General features: G+C 33.7%; 1 protein-coding gene across 1 annotated transcript in view; it reads left to right on the forward strand.

Moving 5' to 3' along the window:
• Nucleotides 1-15,694, forward strand: part of LOC108768567 (lachesin) — a 115,790-nt gene that overhangs the window by 91,910 nt on the left and 8,186 nt on the right. Inside the window, 2 exon segments of the mRNA XM_083287378.1 lie at nucleotides 11,657-11,941; nucleotides 12,419-12,481. Coding sequence (XP_083143504.1) covers nucleotides 11,657-11,941; nucleotides 12,419-12,481 — 348 coding nt within the window.

The raw sequence follows: 15,694 nt of genomic DNA on the forward strand, positions 1-15,694 counted from the left end.
AACTTTTTAGTACTGCATTTTCTTATTTTTACCACCATGAGAAAATACGGTATCAAAAAATTCTGAAAAAATTCTCAGAACATTATAAGAAGAAAATAAACAATTTTTATCTCTTGCTGTTTTTCTGTAAAATTGATAGTATTTGAGTAAAAAATTATTGAAAACCAATATTTAGCGATTTTCAGTAATTAATATCTCGTTAATCATTCCGAAAATTGCAAAATGGTAGAGGACTTTTCGACTCAGGTTAGTCTGCTCTATCTACACAAAAGCAATTAGCCAAACTTACGGGTATATGATCCTGTATATATTATACATATATATGTTTATATAGTATATGTATATATAATTCATATTGAACTATTTAAGCATTAAAGATCCAGCTCCAACCGTTATAGGCCTTTAATTCCTATTTCTTATCAGTGCAAAAGTTCAATGAAATACATTATTATATCATTATTCTTGATTGTCCATTTTATGACTTCATCTATAATAGTAAAAGCATATATAATTACACAAACTTAAATTACTTATTTTACAATAATTTTCTGAATTATTTATTTAATTCTTAAAAGTTTCAAAAGTTTTAAACATTAAAATGTTATTATTATTGCGCAGTTATTATTAGGCACGTCAAAACTAAATGGTATGAAATTAAGAGGCTCCTAAAGCCATCAATATTATCGACTAAGCCATATAATTTTCGTATGACAATTACATTTTTTCTCTTTTACATATTTGGAAATTCTTTTCTAGAATTAAAGTATATGCATTAATACGTGTTCGTAAGATGGAATTTATGCCGAAAACGACAAAAAATTTTGAAATTGAGATCTTTATCATTTCTTAGTCAAATATGGTGCTCCAAAACTGTCACATTATGACAACATTTGCTTCGTATAAAAGCTGTGCAGTCAGCTGTAATTATGAAATAGTAATCCACAGACTAGTAGTTTGTACGAAGAAATAATGTGGAATTCTTAAAATTGAACTTAGACGTCTAATTAAAACGTTATTGTTATATGAAAATTTATGTGTACGCGTGCGTGAGATATGGATGCAATAGTATGTAGTTATGTGTCAATAATATTTAAGTTGTGTGGAAGTCCTACTTATACTACGACTAATCGTCTTTAAGATCTCTTTAGATTTGAATAATGTAATATCAAACCTTAATCATTAATGTAATATCACAAGTTTAATTTCAATTTGCACTGGTCTTTCACCGTCTCTAAAGATAGTGGAGGGAAAATTGAACACTGCTAGTGCCTTATTATCAATTGTTACTCACACGTTTTTGCCTGTCTCACTATAATTATATTGGTATACAATTAATTAAATTAAAACTAAAAAAGAATGTACCGAAAATGCTTATTCTTGTTTTTTTTATTCATAACAATGCCAAATGCTAAAAGAAAATCAACCAATTTTAGCAAATCTCTTTCAAAATGCACATTGAAACGTCATTTTTCACAACATGTTTACCATGAATAAACATTTACTAGTAAATTATTCGGTGTTAACTGCGTCATCTCCTAAAAAAGAGAGAAACTTGTCAACTCAATACAAAGTTAAAAAGGTTATTATGAGATAGCGATATCGTAGAATGTACAACAACGGCATGCAGGTGTTACACTTAATTACCGTAATAAATTATGTTAATTGGATGCGGCAAACTACTACGATTGTCAACTCCAAATGTTCATAAAATATCTTAATTATCTAGTTCGTTCACATGTTAAATAGCGGCACGCGTGGCGCAAACTTTCTCGAGGCGGCGACGCGAAAATTGGAGTTTTCCATTGGGGGATGGATGGATTGTATCCAACAATGATTCGATTTATCGAATAAATTTTAAACGCGTTGTTATATGCGATCTTCGATCCGACGGCGGGTCAGTCGTGTATTGTTTAAATTTCATTTCACGAATTGCACAACGCAAGCACACGTGCGCGTAGACACGTTGCTGTGCAACGGCGCACGTGCTCTGTACCGAATACGTGTATACCAGACAACAAGAGGGTAGGGTACTAGATCCGCAGAGTGTCTGCGGGGCGGGGGGAGGGAGAAACGCCGTCGGGAAAGCCCGGGGGAAATACTGGAAGCCGCGCACAAGCCGTCCCGTCGGCTCTGGTCATTTTTCCCTTTTATGCGTTTCATTCGTTCGTGTCATTTCGTATGCCTGCATCCGCGTGCCGTTGCACGTCGGTGTGCGTGCGCGCGTGCGGATCTGGCATCGTGTTGAGAGAAGAAGGAACGGTACGTTACGTATGGCACAGGCCGGGCGGTATCTCTTGAATATTTAGGAGGCCGGGGACATATTTTATTTAGACGAGCGGGATAAAACATCGGTTTTCCGCGCGCGAATGCGGCGCGTTCCGAGTCATAGCGGACGCTTCAGAGATCGTCTTCGTACACCCCAAACAGCACACGCCTGACACGCCACCTCTCTTTCTCTCTCTTATCCGTCCAATACACAACACACGTATGCGTTAGGGATTTGCGGGACACCGTCTTGTAAAAATTTTAACTCACGTAATGATATAAGCGAGCCGTAGGAAGTTCTGATTGGCGGCATAATTCTTTCATTTTCTTCTTCGTTTGCTCCTCCGGACAAACGATGGTGCATCAGCGTTGTATGCATTATAGTTTTTTGTCGCCACTTTAATTTTTTTACTGCCATACATGCTAATTTATATCTGTAGTTCAACATTGCATTAGTTGTATCTCGGTGTTCTTGCTTTTACTGAATTTTTTTCTTTTGAAACATCTTTATAATTTAAATGCACACGCGATTCATTTTTAGTTTAGAATTATTATGTAGCTGTAAACAAATTTGCGTACAATTAGGAAAAAATGTGATGCAATTATTATAAATGTTACAACTATACAAGTTTTATATGTAGAACTAATGTAAATATATAGTTGAATAGATTTATTTTGTAGTTATAATAACTATACAATGAAATTGTTGAATAAACTATATAAAAAAGCTCATTTAACTAAAAAATAATTTATCCAACCTCAATGTACAGAATGTTGCAGATATGTATATATTAGGCAGTACAACACGATGGGTTGCGTGGAGATTTTTCCATGTCATAACTGGAACGCTGCAAACTTTATTGGTATAAATCCATTCAATAAGTAAGATATACATATACGTCGTTATTGCCTACTCAAGTTTGCCCCTGCAAAGTTTGCCATGCAACTGCCTAACATACATATATACCTGCAACACCGTGTGTACATTATTTCTGCATATAAAACTTGTATAACTGTCATCTTTATAGTTGCTATCATTGTCTTTTTTTTAATATACAATTAAAAAAGACAATAATAATTTTAAAAATACGACATGAATAGTTGGAAGATACAGTTAATATTAAAAGGTTAATTATTTATTAAAATATATGTAATCTTCCTATAAATATTATTATATTTATCAAAACTCTATTATAAATATAATTTATTAAATTTATTTAATTTATATATGTTACTTATACGTATTCAGAAATTATATAATAGATATACAAGTTTTAGTACTATGGTATAACACGTATCCTGAAATCAGTGGAGAATACAATTATGACTTTACTTCAAGTTGTAAGGCAGTGAATATATTGTATGCTCATTACTTATTCCCATACAGAAGTTCTCTTACATTTTCCTATATTTCTGCTCCACTTCATTCGTTTAGTAATATTAAACACAACCCATGATTTTATTCTTCTCTTACAACTACAATTAAAATTAAATATTAAAGATTTATCGTGAACATGGTAAAGTACGCCATTAAATTTTGTATTCATTCCTGTAATGTGAAAGGAATGCATAGAATTTGAGAGAGAGAGAGAGAAGTAGGCATTTTGCAGAGGAAAAAGAGAAAGAAAATGGAAAAGTACTCGATCAATGTAAAACGTCCAGTGTAAGGCTCTTCCTAAATCGGAAATCTAACAACCACTCGCCGTGGTTTGCAATACGTTGCAAATTCTCGATAGAAACATCGTATAAATTCCAACCAGTTGAATGGTACACTACTTACACAGTTTTCTATGTTAGCTTATTACAAAGTGAAATAAACAGCGGTATAATGAGCGCGAGATAATAAAGTGAATTTATACGTTGAATATTATACTCGTGCTTTAATGTATATAATAGGTACGAATTATTATGTTGCAGTTCATTAGTCCGATTACACAATCTACGCTGATATGCAGTCCACGTGAGACAATAAAATTACATACCACGAATTCATCTCGCGGATTGCCCTCTATCGTTTATTTAGTTCGGGTCATCTCGAGTTATGGAAACAGATTTACCCGAGTTTTCAAAAGCGTTCGTCATTATGAATAAATCCGGGGCTGTATATATTCAATTTAGCGACAAAGACTCGTCGCGTTGACGCAATAATCTTTTTCAATTTTCACTGATAATCGAACAGTTGTGTAGCACACGACTCCTATGTTGCATTTTCAGCATCCCCATCGCGGTCGTTGCAACGCGGGCAAAATTGCGTCGCTGCATAAAGTCACCGACGAGATATTATTAAAGACCGTCAACCCTGGGCAAATTTTTGGCGGTATAAAAAGGGCCCCAAGGGCCCGGAGATAATTCAAGAACGCTGACATTACCGATAATTGATATAAATTTGCTATTATTAACATAAATATTTGGCTCATGCATTATTAAATTCATGATTTTTTTATTACATAAATGTCCCATAAATAAATAGGTATACATACTTGTAAAGCTGTAATATTCTATATATTGCAAAAAAATCACAATTTTTTCTCTGCAATTATCATCTTTATTGATAATCAAACTTTGATGATAACACTGAAATCTCAATTTTAAAGAAAAATCAAGTATTATTGAGTTATAAATGCATAAATACATCTACTAAACTAATAAATCATAAAATTAGTACAATATTATCAGTTTTTAACTTTTAATCACTTCAATATTCACAAGGACGCGAACTCCCGTAAGGATAACGTCGGTCTTTATATAGTATCTCGTCGGTGATAAAGTATAGCGAGTAGCGTAGCGGGGAAAAGGAAAATGCACGCGGATATGGGGACACAATTCGGTTGGCATGCATGCGGCCGGTTTCCATGCGCACCGTTTCTGCAAATAGTAACCTACTTCATGAGGCATGTTGATGAGACATGCACGATTTAGAGAGAGTCGACTTTTTATTCCCTACGTTTTCACTCTGCGATCTGGATACACGCGACAATTCACGCGGTCTCGTTCCCACCCTGGTGCTCGAGCATAAGCGAGTGATAAGCTGACTGCAGGCGCAATCTCCCGCTGTTGCAATGAGAGTATGATATCCTTTCTTTTTCAATTGGCCATGTGATTACAAGTACGATGCGGTTCAGTTACGATCAGATGTCGCGATAAGAATATAATTGACGGCGAATCAGCATCGATTACTAATCGATTACAAAGTTGCATGCACTTGAAGAGAAGACAGTTATAATACAGTACCATTCAAAAGTTTTAATAAATAGAAAAATTTTTAGAATAAATAGGCAAAAAGTAGAAAAATTGTTTTCACAATTTACATTAAATATTCATTAACGCAAATTAATATTTTTTCTATATTTTTGAAAAGTAAGATGTAATATTTAAACTCTCACAATTAGAATTTGTATCACACAATGAACTAACGCTGTCCTTACAGAAATTCAATTTAATACTAGCCAATTTAGTGTATACTGAAAATTATTTATTTCAAGTATTAAAAACACTAACTAACTATTAAAAACACTAAATAACAACGTTTTTATTATTCAGATTAAGTAATTAATTATTGCTTTGCAGTATTAAGTTTCTTCGCGTTAATCGGAGTGTTCATTTGACCACTGGCATTTATTTTTATAGACTGATTGCTTTTCCCATCTTTATACAACCGATAATTGTAGAATAGAATACGCTACTTGCTCACAATTTTTAACCTTATCTAAATATTATATTTGCTCACTAATGTCTGTTTTGAATTTACATATTTGTCTTTATTTCTTTGCATAGAAACTAAATTAAAATACAGTAAGTCCACACATCACATTTCTTTAATTGAAACATAAAAGGAATCAACACCCAATAAATAAATATATTAGGCAAACAATTAATTCACGTTCTTTCTTTTTTGCAAAAACGGCGTTTACTGAAATTTTTGAGGGATAATTGTGGTGTGTATAAAGCTATATAATATCGTTCTTGACAATAAAGGTAAAGGTTTGAGAGAAATGTGTAATATTGTAATTTAAATTACAAGAATTTGATAAATGTAATGAATTACGAATAAGACTGAATTGAGAACGCACAGACGTGAAATAATTTATTAAAAATATTTTGAAATATTTATAGATAATAAAATATATTTGGAGTTGTTAAAGTAAAGCTTATTGTTACACAGTTGAAAAATTTGTTAAATTTAATATTTACATTTTACATGTTCTAAACGGCCCACCTAAATTTTTGTCTTAACTTAACACAAGATAAATATGTTAGAAAATAAACCATGTAAAAAAATTAAAATAAAAAATATAACACTGTGACTTAATTTAGCAACAAATAGAAAACATATTTTTTAGTAAAATTAATGTTTATAATATATTAAATTAGCACGGACATTTATTTTTTATATATTTATCTTGGAATTTGTTATGCTTTAAAACTACATTATTTTTATGTTATTTGTTTACTTACTCTTAAATGATGTTATTTTATTTTAACGCTAAAAAATGTTAAATATCAATTTAACACAAAATATTCAAATATTACAATTACATTATATTATTTGAATATCTTGTTATAAGTTATTTTGAATATTTTATAACACTTCTCTTCTTGGTTATATATTAATAATTGAATATAAGCACTTTAACAAAAACACGAGTACAAAATGTCTTTGAGTGTGCACGTTATTTAATTATGACAAAATATATAATCGCGTTCTTTTCTTTCGAGAGAAATTTAAAAACCTTTTTTAATTTTACCGCAAAGTCAATTTATACATCTAATTTTTGATAGGGTAATTCCGGCAAATATGCGCTGGGATTTACACCGCAGAAGACTGAAAAAATAGAACGAGTATGAATAATTTTGCCGCAACTACTCTGTTACATGCCTTTATGTTATATTACTGTTAATATTAATGAAATTATTGCGAGTTGAATCGATTTGTCACTGTGTTAAGTAGCGCCATCATAAATTATAGTCTACATAAAATGATTACTGTAGGACGTGCAAAAGACTTAGTGGTTATTTCGTGATGCATGAGTGTAGAAGAATAGTAAAGCGTGTTGTATAATAAAATACAAGTACTTTGCTCTTGCATGTATTCTTTGTTTGGTTTGTTGTCTTGTATATCCCACCTGTTTGGGATAATGGGATATATGGTATTTTTAACAGACGGGATTTATGTCTAAAGCATACAAAGTGCGCAGATTGAATTCAGTGCACTAAATACAATAAACACATTACATGAAATATGTACTACATGTCATAACACTTATAATATATGTAGGAAGATTATAATTAATATTTATTACTTCATATACATATTTACCATTCCTATATTCCTTAATAAAACTTTATAAGTTATTGTGTCATTTTTACGTCTTATTTATATGCATTATGTGTAAATTTTTTATGAGTCATACATACCCCCCCCCCTCCCCCTATGAGTAGCCATATATCCTGTCCTTATGGAACATACAACAAAAACGCAATGATTTAAAAAAGTTCATTTTTTAATACGAAACTTCAATATTTCGAATTTCTAATATTTTTTTCATAATAGCAAACAGTACAAAGTTTTTCTTGATATAGTTCGTTTACTTTAAACATAGTAAATAATACTTAATAAATTAAGTTTTTGATAGGTACGGCGTATATACCGGAGTTACCCTAATATTAAATTCTAATTTCTAATGAAGGTATGCAAGTAAATGTTTATATTCTCCCCACGCAAACTTGAAGTATACAATGTCTTCATTTAATTGATATCGACAAAAAATGTGTTTGTCAGAACGACGAGATACGATATGTAGGATGAACGGTGCACATTCGTAGAGTCATGATCACCTGGCCATGTCTGTACATCAGTGTAGTCCGCGGCGTTGCATTCCGGCTTACCACAAATCCACAAATTGCCACCGTTGACTTTAATTATTGCACACTTCTCCCTATTTCCTACCATCGATCGATTACGTCAATATCTGCCGTCTGTTCAAGCTCAGCTGCGTTGCACTTCTATACATATATCTCTGTCCTCTGCCCTGCGTTGTCCACAGAGAGTACGGTGGCGAGGTAGGAAGATGTAATTATGAATCTCGCTTTATTACAAGCATTTATTAAATTTATTATCTACTCGTATGTCGGGTGTTGAATAAATAATATTAGATGGAAGTTTTTGATTGATGACAATTTTTCTTCTCTGATGAAAGTCTATGACCGATCAAGGCGGACGAAGAAAGCGTCGAAAGAAAAAAATCCACTCACGATATCGCCAGCTTATCTGAAACGCATTGGATATAATTCTCCTCGTTAGAGGATCTAACGAACTTTCGACATCCGGTGTCGTTTTACACCGGCGCGGCGCGGCGTTCGCCTATGAACGCATTATTATTCCCTTATTGTATCATACAACCCACTCTGGTGGAGTTTGCAACTTTAATTTAACCCGTTATCAAAGCATAGCGCCTGCCATCCAACATCGCGGCTTAATACGAGTGCGCATCCAACGTTGGATTAATCCGAAACGAAGAAGGAGCCGTTTCTGGTTTAGTTGCTGAGTTAGAAAATTGTTCGTTCGGAATATAGCACGGGCACCCCGCACGGGCACTGAGAAATACGAAGGGTATAAAGACGGAACCGTTGCGACATCGTGCACACCATCGTGTCGTCTCGCGCGGCCTTAACTCTTCATTGCGTAACCTTAACGCTGGCGTTAGACTTGTAACCATAATAGACTTTGTTCTCAACTCGTTTCCCGACCGTAGCGCATTTTGCGGAACGCCATCTCGGAAAGTACAAACTTGATCCATCGTGTCTATATTACGGGGAAACTCAATGTTACGTCGCAACGCAATCTATGATTTTATCGCATGGCGATATTGTCAATGTTACATTGCAAATAATTAAAGGGATCACATGAAGATGTGAACGTTTTAATATGCAATCATCATTAAAATATTTATATTTGATGCACTGTTAAATTTATAATATCAAATTATACACAATTTTAATTAGTTTTAATCATGTCCATAAGTCGCTAATGCTCCTATACCATATGTCAATAATTTAATTTAACTTAAGAAAATGTATCTATTAAATTTAACTCAAATTAAAATACCTGCGTTAAAATGGACGTTGTTTATTTTGAAACTAACCACAGAAATGGGTTGATTTACATTTTGACAAACATGACAGTTAAAAATAATGAAATGTTTAACTTAAGGGATTGAGTTACCATCACTCCTTTCATGTCTGTGTGTAGCGCAATTGAAGATTTTTTTTATAAAAAAACCAAACAAGTTTAAAAAGTTAAAGTTTCAGAAACAAAGAACTTGTTATCTTTAAACCATTCATATAAATATGATATTCTATGAGAACATCCGGACGTATAATAAATATAAGAACAAAGAGAGAGAGAGAGGAGATTTAGATTTCAATTCATATTTTGAGGATTCATTAAAAAAAAAATAAAAACTTTTAGATTTGTTTGGTTCTATGGAAATTTTATATTACTACCAATTTATCCTATAGCAGTTTATATTTATCTTTTTATATAACGTTAATATAATAATAAAGGTAAAGAAGGAAATATTATTTAAATATAAGTGATAATATTATTTTAAGCATATAATAATAATAATTTTTTACCTTTATTTACAAATTTTACAAATGGTTCTTATTAACAAAAACATCCCTTGCAAATGTCGAACTCTTATATTTCTTGTTTTCCGTTTGATTCTTGCCGAAACTTGCTTATTCATGAAGTGACGTAGAAAGAGAGAACTGTTCTACGCCATAACCTAATTTTCTAAAAGTAATCTCATTTGAGAACACAATATTAAAAATCATGATCTTATTTGAGTTTTATGGAAAACATTTCAATTATGTAAAATTAGAAAATGATTTATGTTGGCTTCTAGAAGAACCCAAATAAAAAATCATCTTATTTTGTCTTTATGGAAACCCTTCAATTATACAGGGTGTTTTACTTTAATCATTCCAGGCGAATAACTCGAGAAGACGTGACATAAAAAAAATTTTTGATCAAAGTTATATGACTTCGAGGGGAATACAAGATGATACTATGAGTTTGACCTTGGGTAATGTTGTCAAGGATAGAGCAAGGTAACTTTTGTGGCGACTTGCCACTAGAGGTCCATGGGACTCATTCGGTTCGCGTGAACACCGCAGCCACGTGAATTCCCTTTAAATAGAATATCATTCTGTGAATTCATTCCAGGCGTTTAAAGCAAATCCCGCACTACATCGCCTTACTGATGAGTCTAGTAGTGGGACCAGGACGAAAGGCTGCGGCCGACGAAGCAAAGCTTCGTGTCAGGCCTCCTTAGTGGACGTCCACACTTTAAATCTTTTAATTAGAATCCTCCATTTTTGATTGTATATATTCGTAGCTTGCAACGAGAGTTTTTCAAAACTGTAATAAAACATTTTTTCATTAAGTACTTTTCGAGTTATAATTTGTAATGTTTGAAAGAACCGCCGGCATTTGAGAGAGAGAGGGGGGAGGGAGAGAGAGAGAACTGATTAGCATTACCCAAGGTGTTCGATCGACGGCTAAAATCTCTTGAATACTGTTCAGGATCATAATCTGAATAACATTTCTCAAGGTCAATCCAAGATCCATTAGAAATTGTATCCCTTTATTTTCATTTTTACATAAAAACGAATGTTTAATGTAAAAATGAAAATAAAAGGAACAATCTTTAATGGCCTTAATCTTGGCAAATGTTATCCAGGTCAAAATCTAAACACCATTCAAGAGGTTTTAGCCGTTGATCGAATATCTTGGGTAATACTAATCAGCTAATGTCGATGGTACTGTAACTTTCAAATCTTTAACTCGAAAAAATATTTTATTATAATGTTTCGAAAAAGCTCTCGGGGTATATGTAATGAAAAATCGGTTCCATTTAAAAAATTCAAAGTGACCTTGCTCTGACCTTGACAACGTCAAGGTCAAATCATGTTACCATCTTGTATCCCCCTCAAAGTCATATAACTTTTGTCTGAAACCCTTTTCAATCCCACGTCTCCTTCCCGAATTATTCTCTGGGGCGATTAAAATGAAACATCCTGTATATGTACAATTGGAAAATTTTTTACGTTTGATTCCGGAAAAACTTGTACGCGTCTTATTCTGAAGTTATGTGTTTGTTTCATACAACAATATTTTCCTACAAATAATAGATTGTTATTTTTTTCATGGCACAATTAAAAAATAAATTAAAATTCAATTATAACAGATACACAATCTATTCACGTGAATCGCGTATAACATGTTCAAATGGAACGTAATATAAAGAAGCGTTAATGTAAAATTATGTAATGATAAATAAACAAGCATAAAGTAGGAGATGTAATAAATTTATCTTTAACATTCCAGTTTCTCCAATGATCTTCGTGCCGAATCAGCTTGTGGGTGCGCCGACTGGCACCAACGTAACGATTGATTGTCACACAGAAGCTTATCCCCGTGCTATGAGCTACTGGTTTCTAGGAGATGAGATGATTCTCTCCAACGAGAAGTACGCGACGAATATCATGGAGAACAGCTACCGCGCGCACATGAGACTCACCATCAGAAACTTGACAGCGAGTGACTTCGGTAGCTACCGGTGCATTAGCAAAAACTCGCTGGGCGAGACGGAAGGATCCATCAGATTATACCGTAAGCTGACGTGCATTTTCTAGCCCGTTCATGTACGTGGACAAACAATTTTTTCCCCTGACCGCTATCGTTGTGCATCTACCGCTACCGCTTGGTGTGTTTGCCATGATATTATAGCACGCACGGACGCGGTTCGCGACGTGAATAATTTAAAAGTGAAACGACTTCCATAAATCGCGCGAATTCTCCAACCTTTGTTTAATTTCGCCCGAGTCGAAGATTTATTTAAAGCCGGAGTGGATGTTAGCAGTAAATCGGCACGGGTAAATCGCCGAGAGAGGAAATGTCTCGCGCTTTCCCACCCCTCACCCTCTTCTACCCTGGTTATATCCTACTCGGTCCGTGCAATTCCCGCCGCTCGGAGATAAGATGACCCCAGTAAAAATATGAATAAGGCGGCAGAGTTAGAGTTAAATTTATTGGCCGATATTTAAGAAGTTATACGACATCATTAAAAACGAATGATTTTTATTTCAGCCATTCCAAAGCCATCGGCGGCACCGAAGGCGACGGAGATCAAAAGCAGCGCTAACAATGAAGGTGAGAATCTTATTGAATATATGCATTCTGACGACTCGTAAATCGATATTACCGGCGGACGATCCTCTAACAATTCCCACGTGAAGGCAAACTCATTATCCACATTTTATTCCTAAATCGTAGAGACTTAAAGTGCTTTCTCATCTTTCTCACCTTTTTTACTACTATATTCAATCGCGAAAAAGTAGGTGCGTCTCACTTGAAGAAAAAATAATGTTAAATCAGGGGAAGGCAAGGTGTGAAAAGAGTGATCTAAATTAAGGCAATATATCACGCGTTTTTCATTGATAAATAATAGTAGTAATTATTCAAATTAACAGACACCGCACCGATGATCTTGACTTTGACATATGTTGTTAAGGTCATAACTATGAGAGACCTTCAAAAGGTATTAGGTAATGGTCACTGTTCGTTCAAAAGTTATTAACAAATAAAGTTTAAAAAATGTTTTATTTTTATATACTATATTAGGTATACGACTTTCCACGCAAAGCAAGATCCACTTCACCTTCCCCTCCTCTTTAGGAGAAAGTCCATCGCTCCTTAGTTTCGAAGGTCACTCAAGATCATGATCTTGACAACATACAGTGAGTGAAAAAAGTATTCGTACAGAGAAAATATTTTTTAGAAAAACTGTATTTTTAAAAAGTAAATATTATCCACCAAGAAATGAGTCATCGATACAATGATTTCAACACCAATTTGACGTCGATTCGATGTTTAATTGACGATTATTTCTTGTTGGGTAATTAACAATTTATTCATAAAGAATAAAATAGACACTGTATGTGCTACCAAAAATTATATATAAAAAATAATATACTAAAAGATATATATTAATTATAGAAAATATATCATCTGAAAAATAAGCGAAAATAAAAAATTGTATTGTTTAATTGGATGCTCAAAAAATATTCGTACAGTCGAGAAATTCAGTTTCTAAAATCAGGAATACATGCAAAGCCCGTTTGCTTATGTTAGAACAGAATGTATTCATTGTATAAAATTGTTAATTAACGTTTATTTTCTACAAATGAGACATTTTATAAAAAATTTCCTTCTACGAATACTTTTTGTTCTCACTGTGTGTCAAGTCAAGATCGTCAGCGTGGTATCCATTAATCCAAATAATTATCGTAATAATTTGCATCTTTGAACTTCGACATTATTTAGATAACGTCGAGAAAACCTTAAAACATTTGTGACATTTTTTTAAGGAGGTATGTGTCACTTTTCTAAGCATTACCAAAGTATAGAGATTTCATAGATTGTTCTGTTATCTGTATAAAATTTAAACATAATTCTCTTATTGGTTAAAAAGAAAGTCAATTTATTTTTTGTTTATATTCTTATGCAAAATCGTATTTTGTAGTACTTATTTGTTGCAAATTTGATGAGGATGTAACATTACAAATTAAATCAAATTTTTTATACATTAACGAAGCTCTAATAGATATTTATACAAAAGTTTATTTAGATTTATGGACTCGTTTAAAAGTTATTTATCTAAAACTAAAGCAAAATATGATTATTGCTTATAAGCTATTTTAAGATAAATTATTTGTTTTACATTTTGCAGTTGATTTCAGAATGAATTCATGACCAAAATTTATGGCTATTATTTTGGCTGATATAATTATAATAGACGGTATTGCAAAGCCAAAACGTTCTTAATTTTTTCATAGATATAATAAAAATAGACTACGCATTCTCCTATAAATTTTGTTAAAGTCGCTTTCGGTTTAGAAAGAGTGAGGTAGTTTCAAGCATATTGCGTGCGTGCGTGCATGCGTGTGTGTGCGTGCGCGCGTGTAGCGCGTGTCTCTCTTCTCTCTCTCCCTCCCTCTCTCTCTCTCTCTCTCTCTCTCTCTCTCTCTCTCTCTCTCTTTCAAGTACTGAGTTGAAGAGAGATGCTGATTAAGTTGAAGAAAAATACTAATATGTTCAATTCTTTCTAACGACGCACAAAAGCTAAAGAATGCGCACACTCAAAATCTGGTAATATCTATTAAATATTAAGACAAATAATTTTAATTAAATATTTGATTAATACAATATAAAAATAATTTTACTTTTCTAAATTTTTAATAATTATTAAAACATAATAATATAACCAACCGTTTAGTAATAATTACTCACAATCGGTATTTTGAAAGATAAAGTTATTTTTTGTTATATTAATCGTTAAATATTTGATTGAAATTACTTCATACAACATTTGGTTTCTATTATCAAACCTTTCTTTCAATACAGTCTATATTTATTATGTCTATGAGTTTTCTAGAAAATCATTAGTTTTGAACAAGAGAAATCTACGTCAGTTGAGTGATGGAAAATGTTCATCGGATTGGAATTATGCTCGATTGTTTCGCATCCTTCTAATAAAGTACACAATGTTTCCACAGTTAGTCTTTATATTAAGCTTGCACAACCTGCGCATCGGTGCGTTCATGTATTATTAAAGGAGGACGAATAACTTGGGCAGAGATGCCTAGGTCAAGTCCCGGTGGTTCTACTGCCTTGGTGTTCTCCGTTCTCCCCTCTTCAGCCTCGCGAAACCAATCTCAATATACTGCATTATTAACGCCATACAAGGCTCGGCCACAACGGTATTACCGCCATTAAGCTTTGCAATTTTACTGTACCGGCCCCATCGGCCGCTAGGTGGATTATTGTTATTTCGAAGCGCCTAGGGGGAGAAACTGACTGTTCTAATGAATAACTGTTACTCGCGAATTTTCGCGAGCAGGTAGCACCGGCGCTGCCCGATATTGATGTCGCTATGCGGCTGAATTTTCTCGCGACCCGACGATCGTAAAAGCTGGAAGATCGTAACCGAGATTTACGAGCGTCAGAGGCGTAAGTCCAACACGCGATTTCTTTGCGAATCGAGCTGAACCGGCGCGATCGTACGTGCGAATAATGGTAATCGAAAACGTTCTTTCAATGGAGATGTCTCGCCACGCCGGAGTAGAAGCATCGTCGTAACTTCGTCGTACCCATTATCCCCCAGGCTAATGTAATTTACCTGTATTAACGACTCAGTCGTAGGTGCACATACTTTGCGTGCGAGACGAGACAGTGCCTTTACCATAATGTATGGCCTCGACTACTGATTAAATATTACGAGAAACTTTGGCGAAATCGGCAAGGGACGCGTCGCGTTCTCTTTCTCTCTCACCCACACACACACACACACACACACACCCACAC

The sequence above is a fragment of the Trachymyrmex cornetzi genome, unplaced genomic scaffold, assembly GCF_001594075.2.
Source record: "Trachymyrmex cornetzi isolate Tcor2-1 unplaced genomic scaffold, Tcor1.1 scaffold808, whole genome shotgun sequence".
In the NCBI taxonomy this organism is placed as follows: Eukaryota; Metazoa; Arthropoda; class Insecta; order Hymenoptera; family Formicidae; genus Trachymyrmex; species Trachymyrmex cornetzi.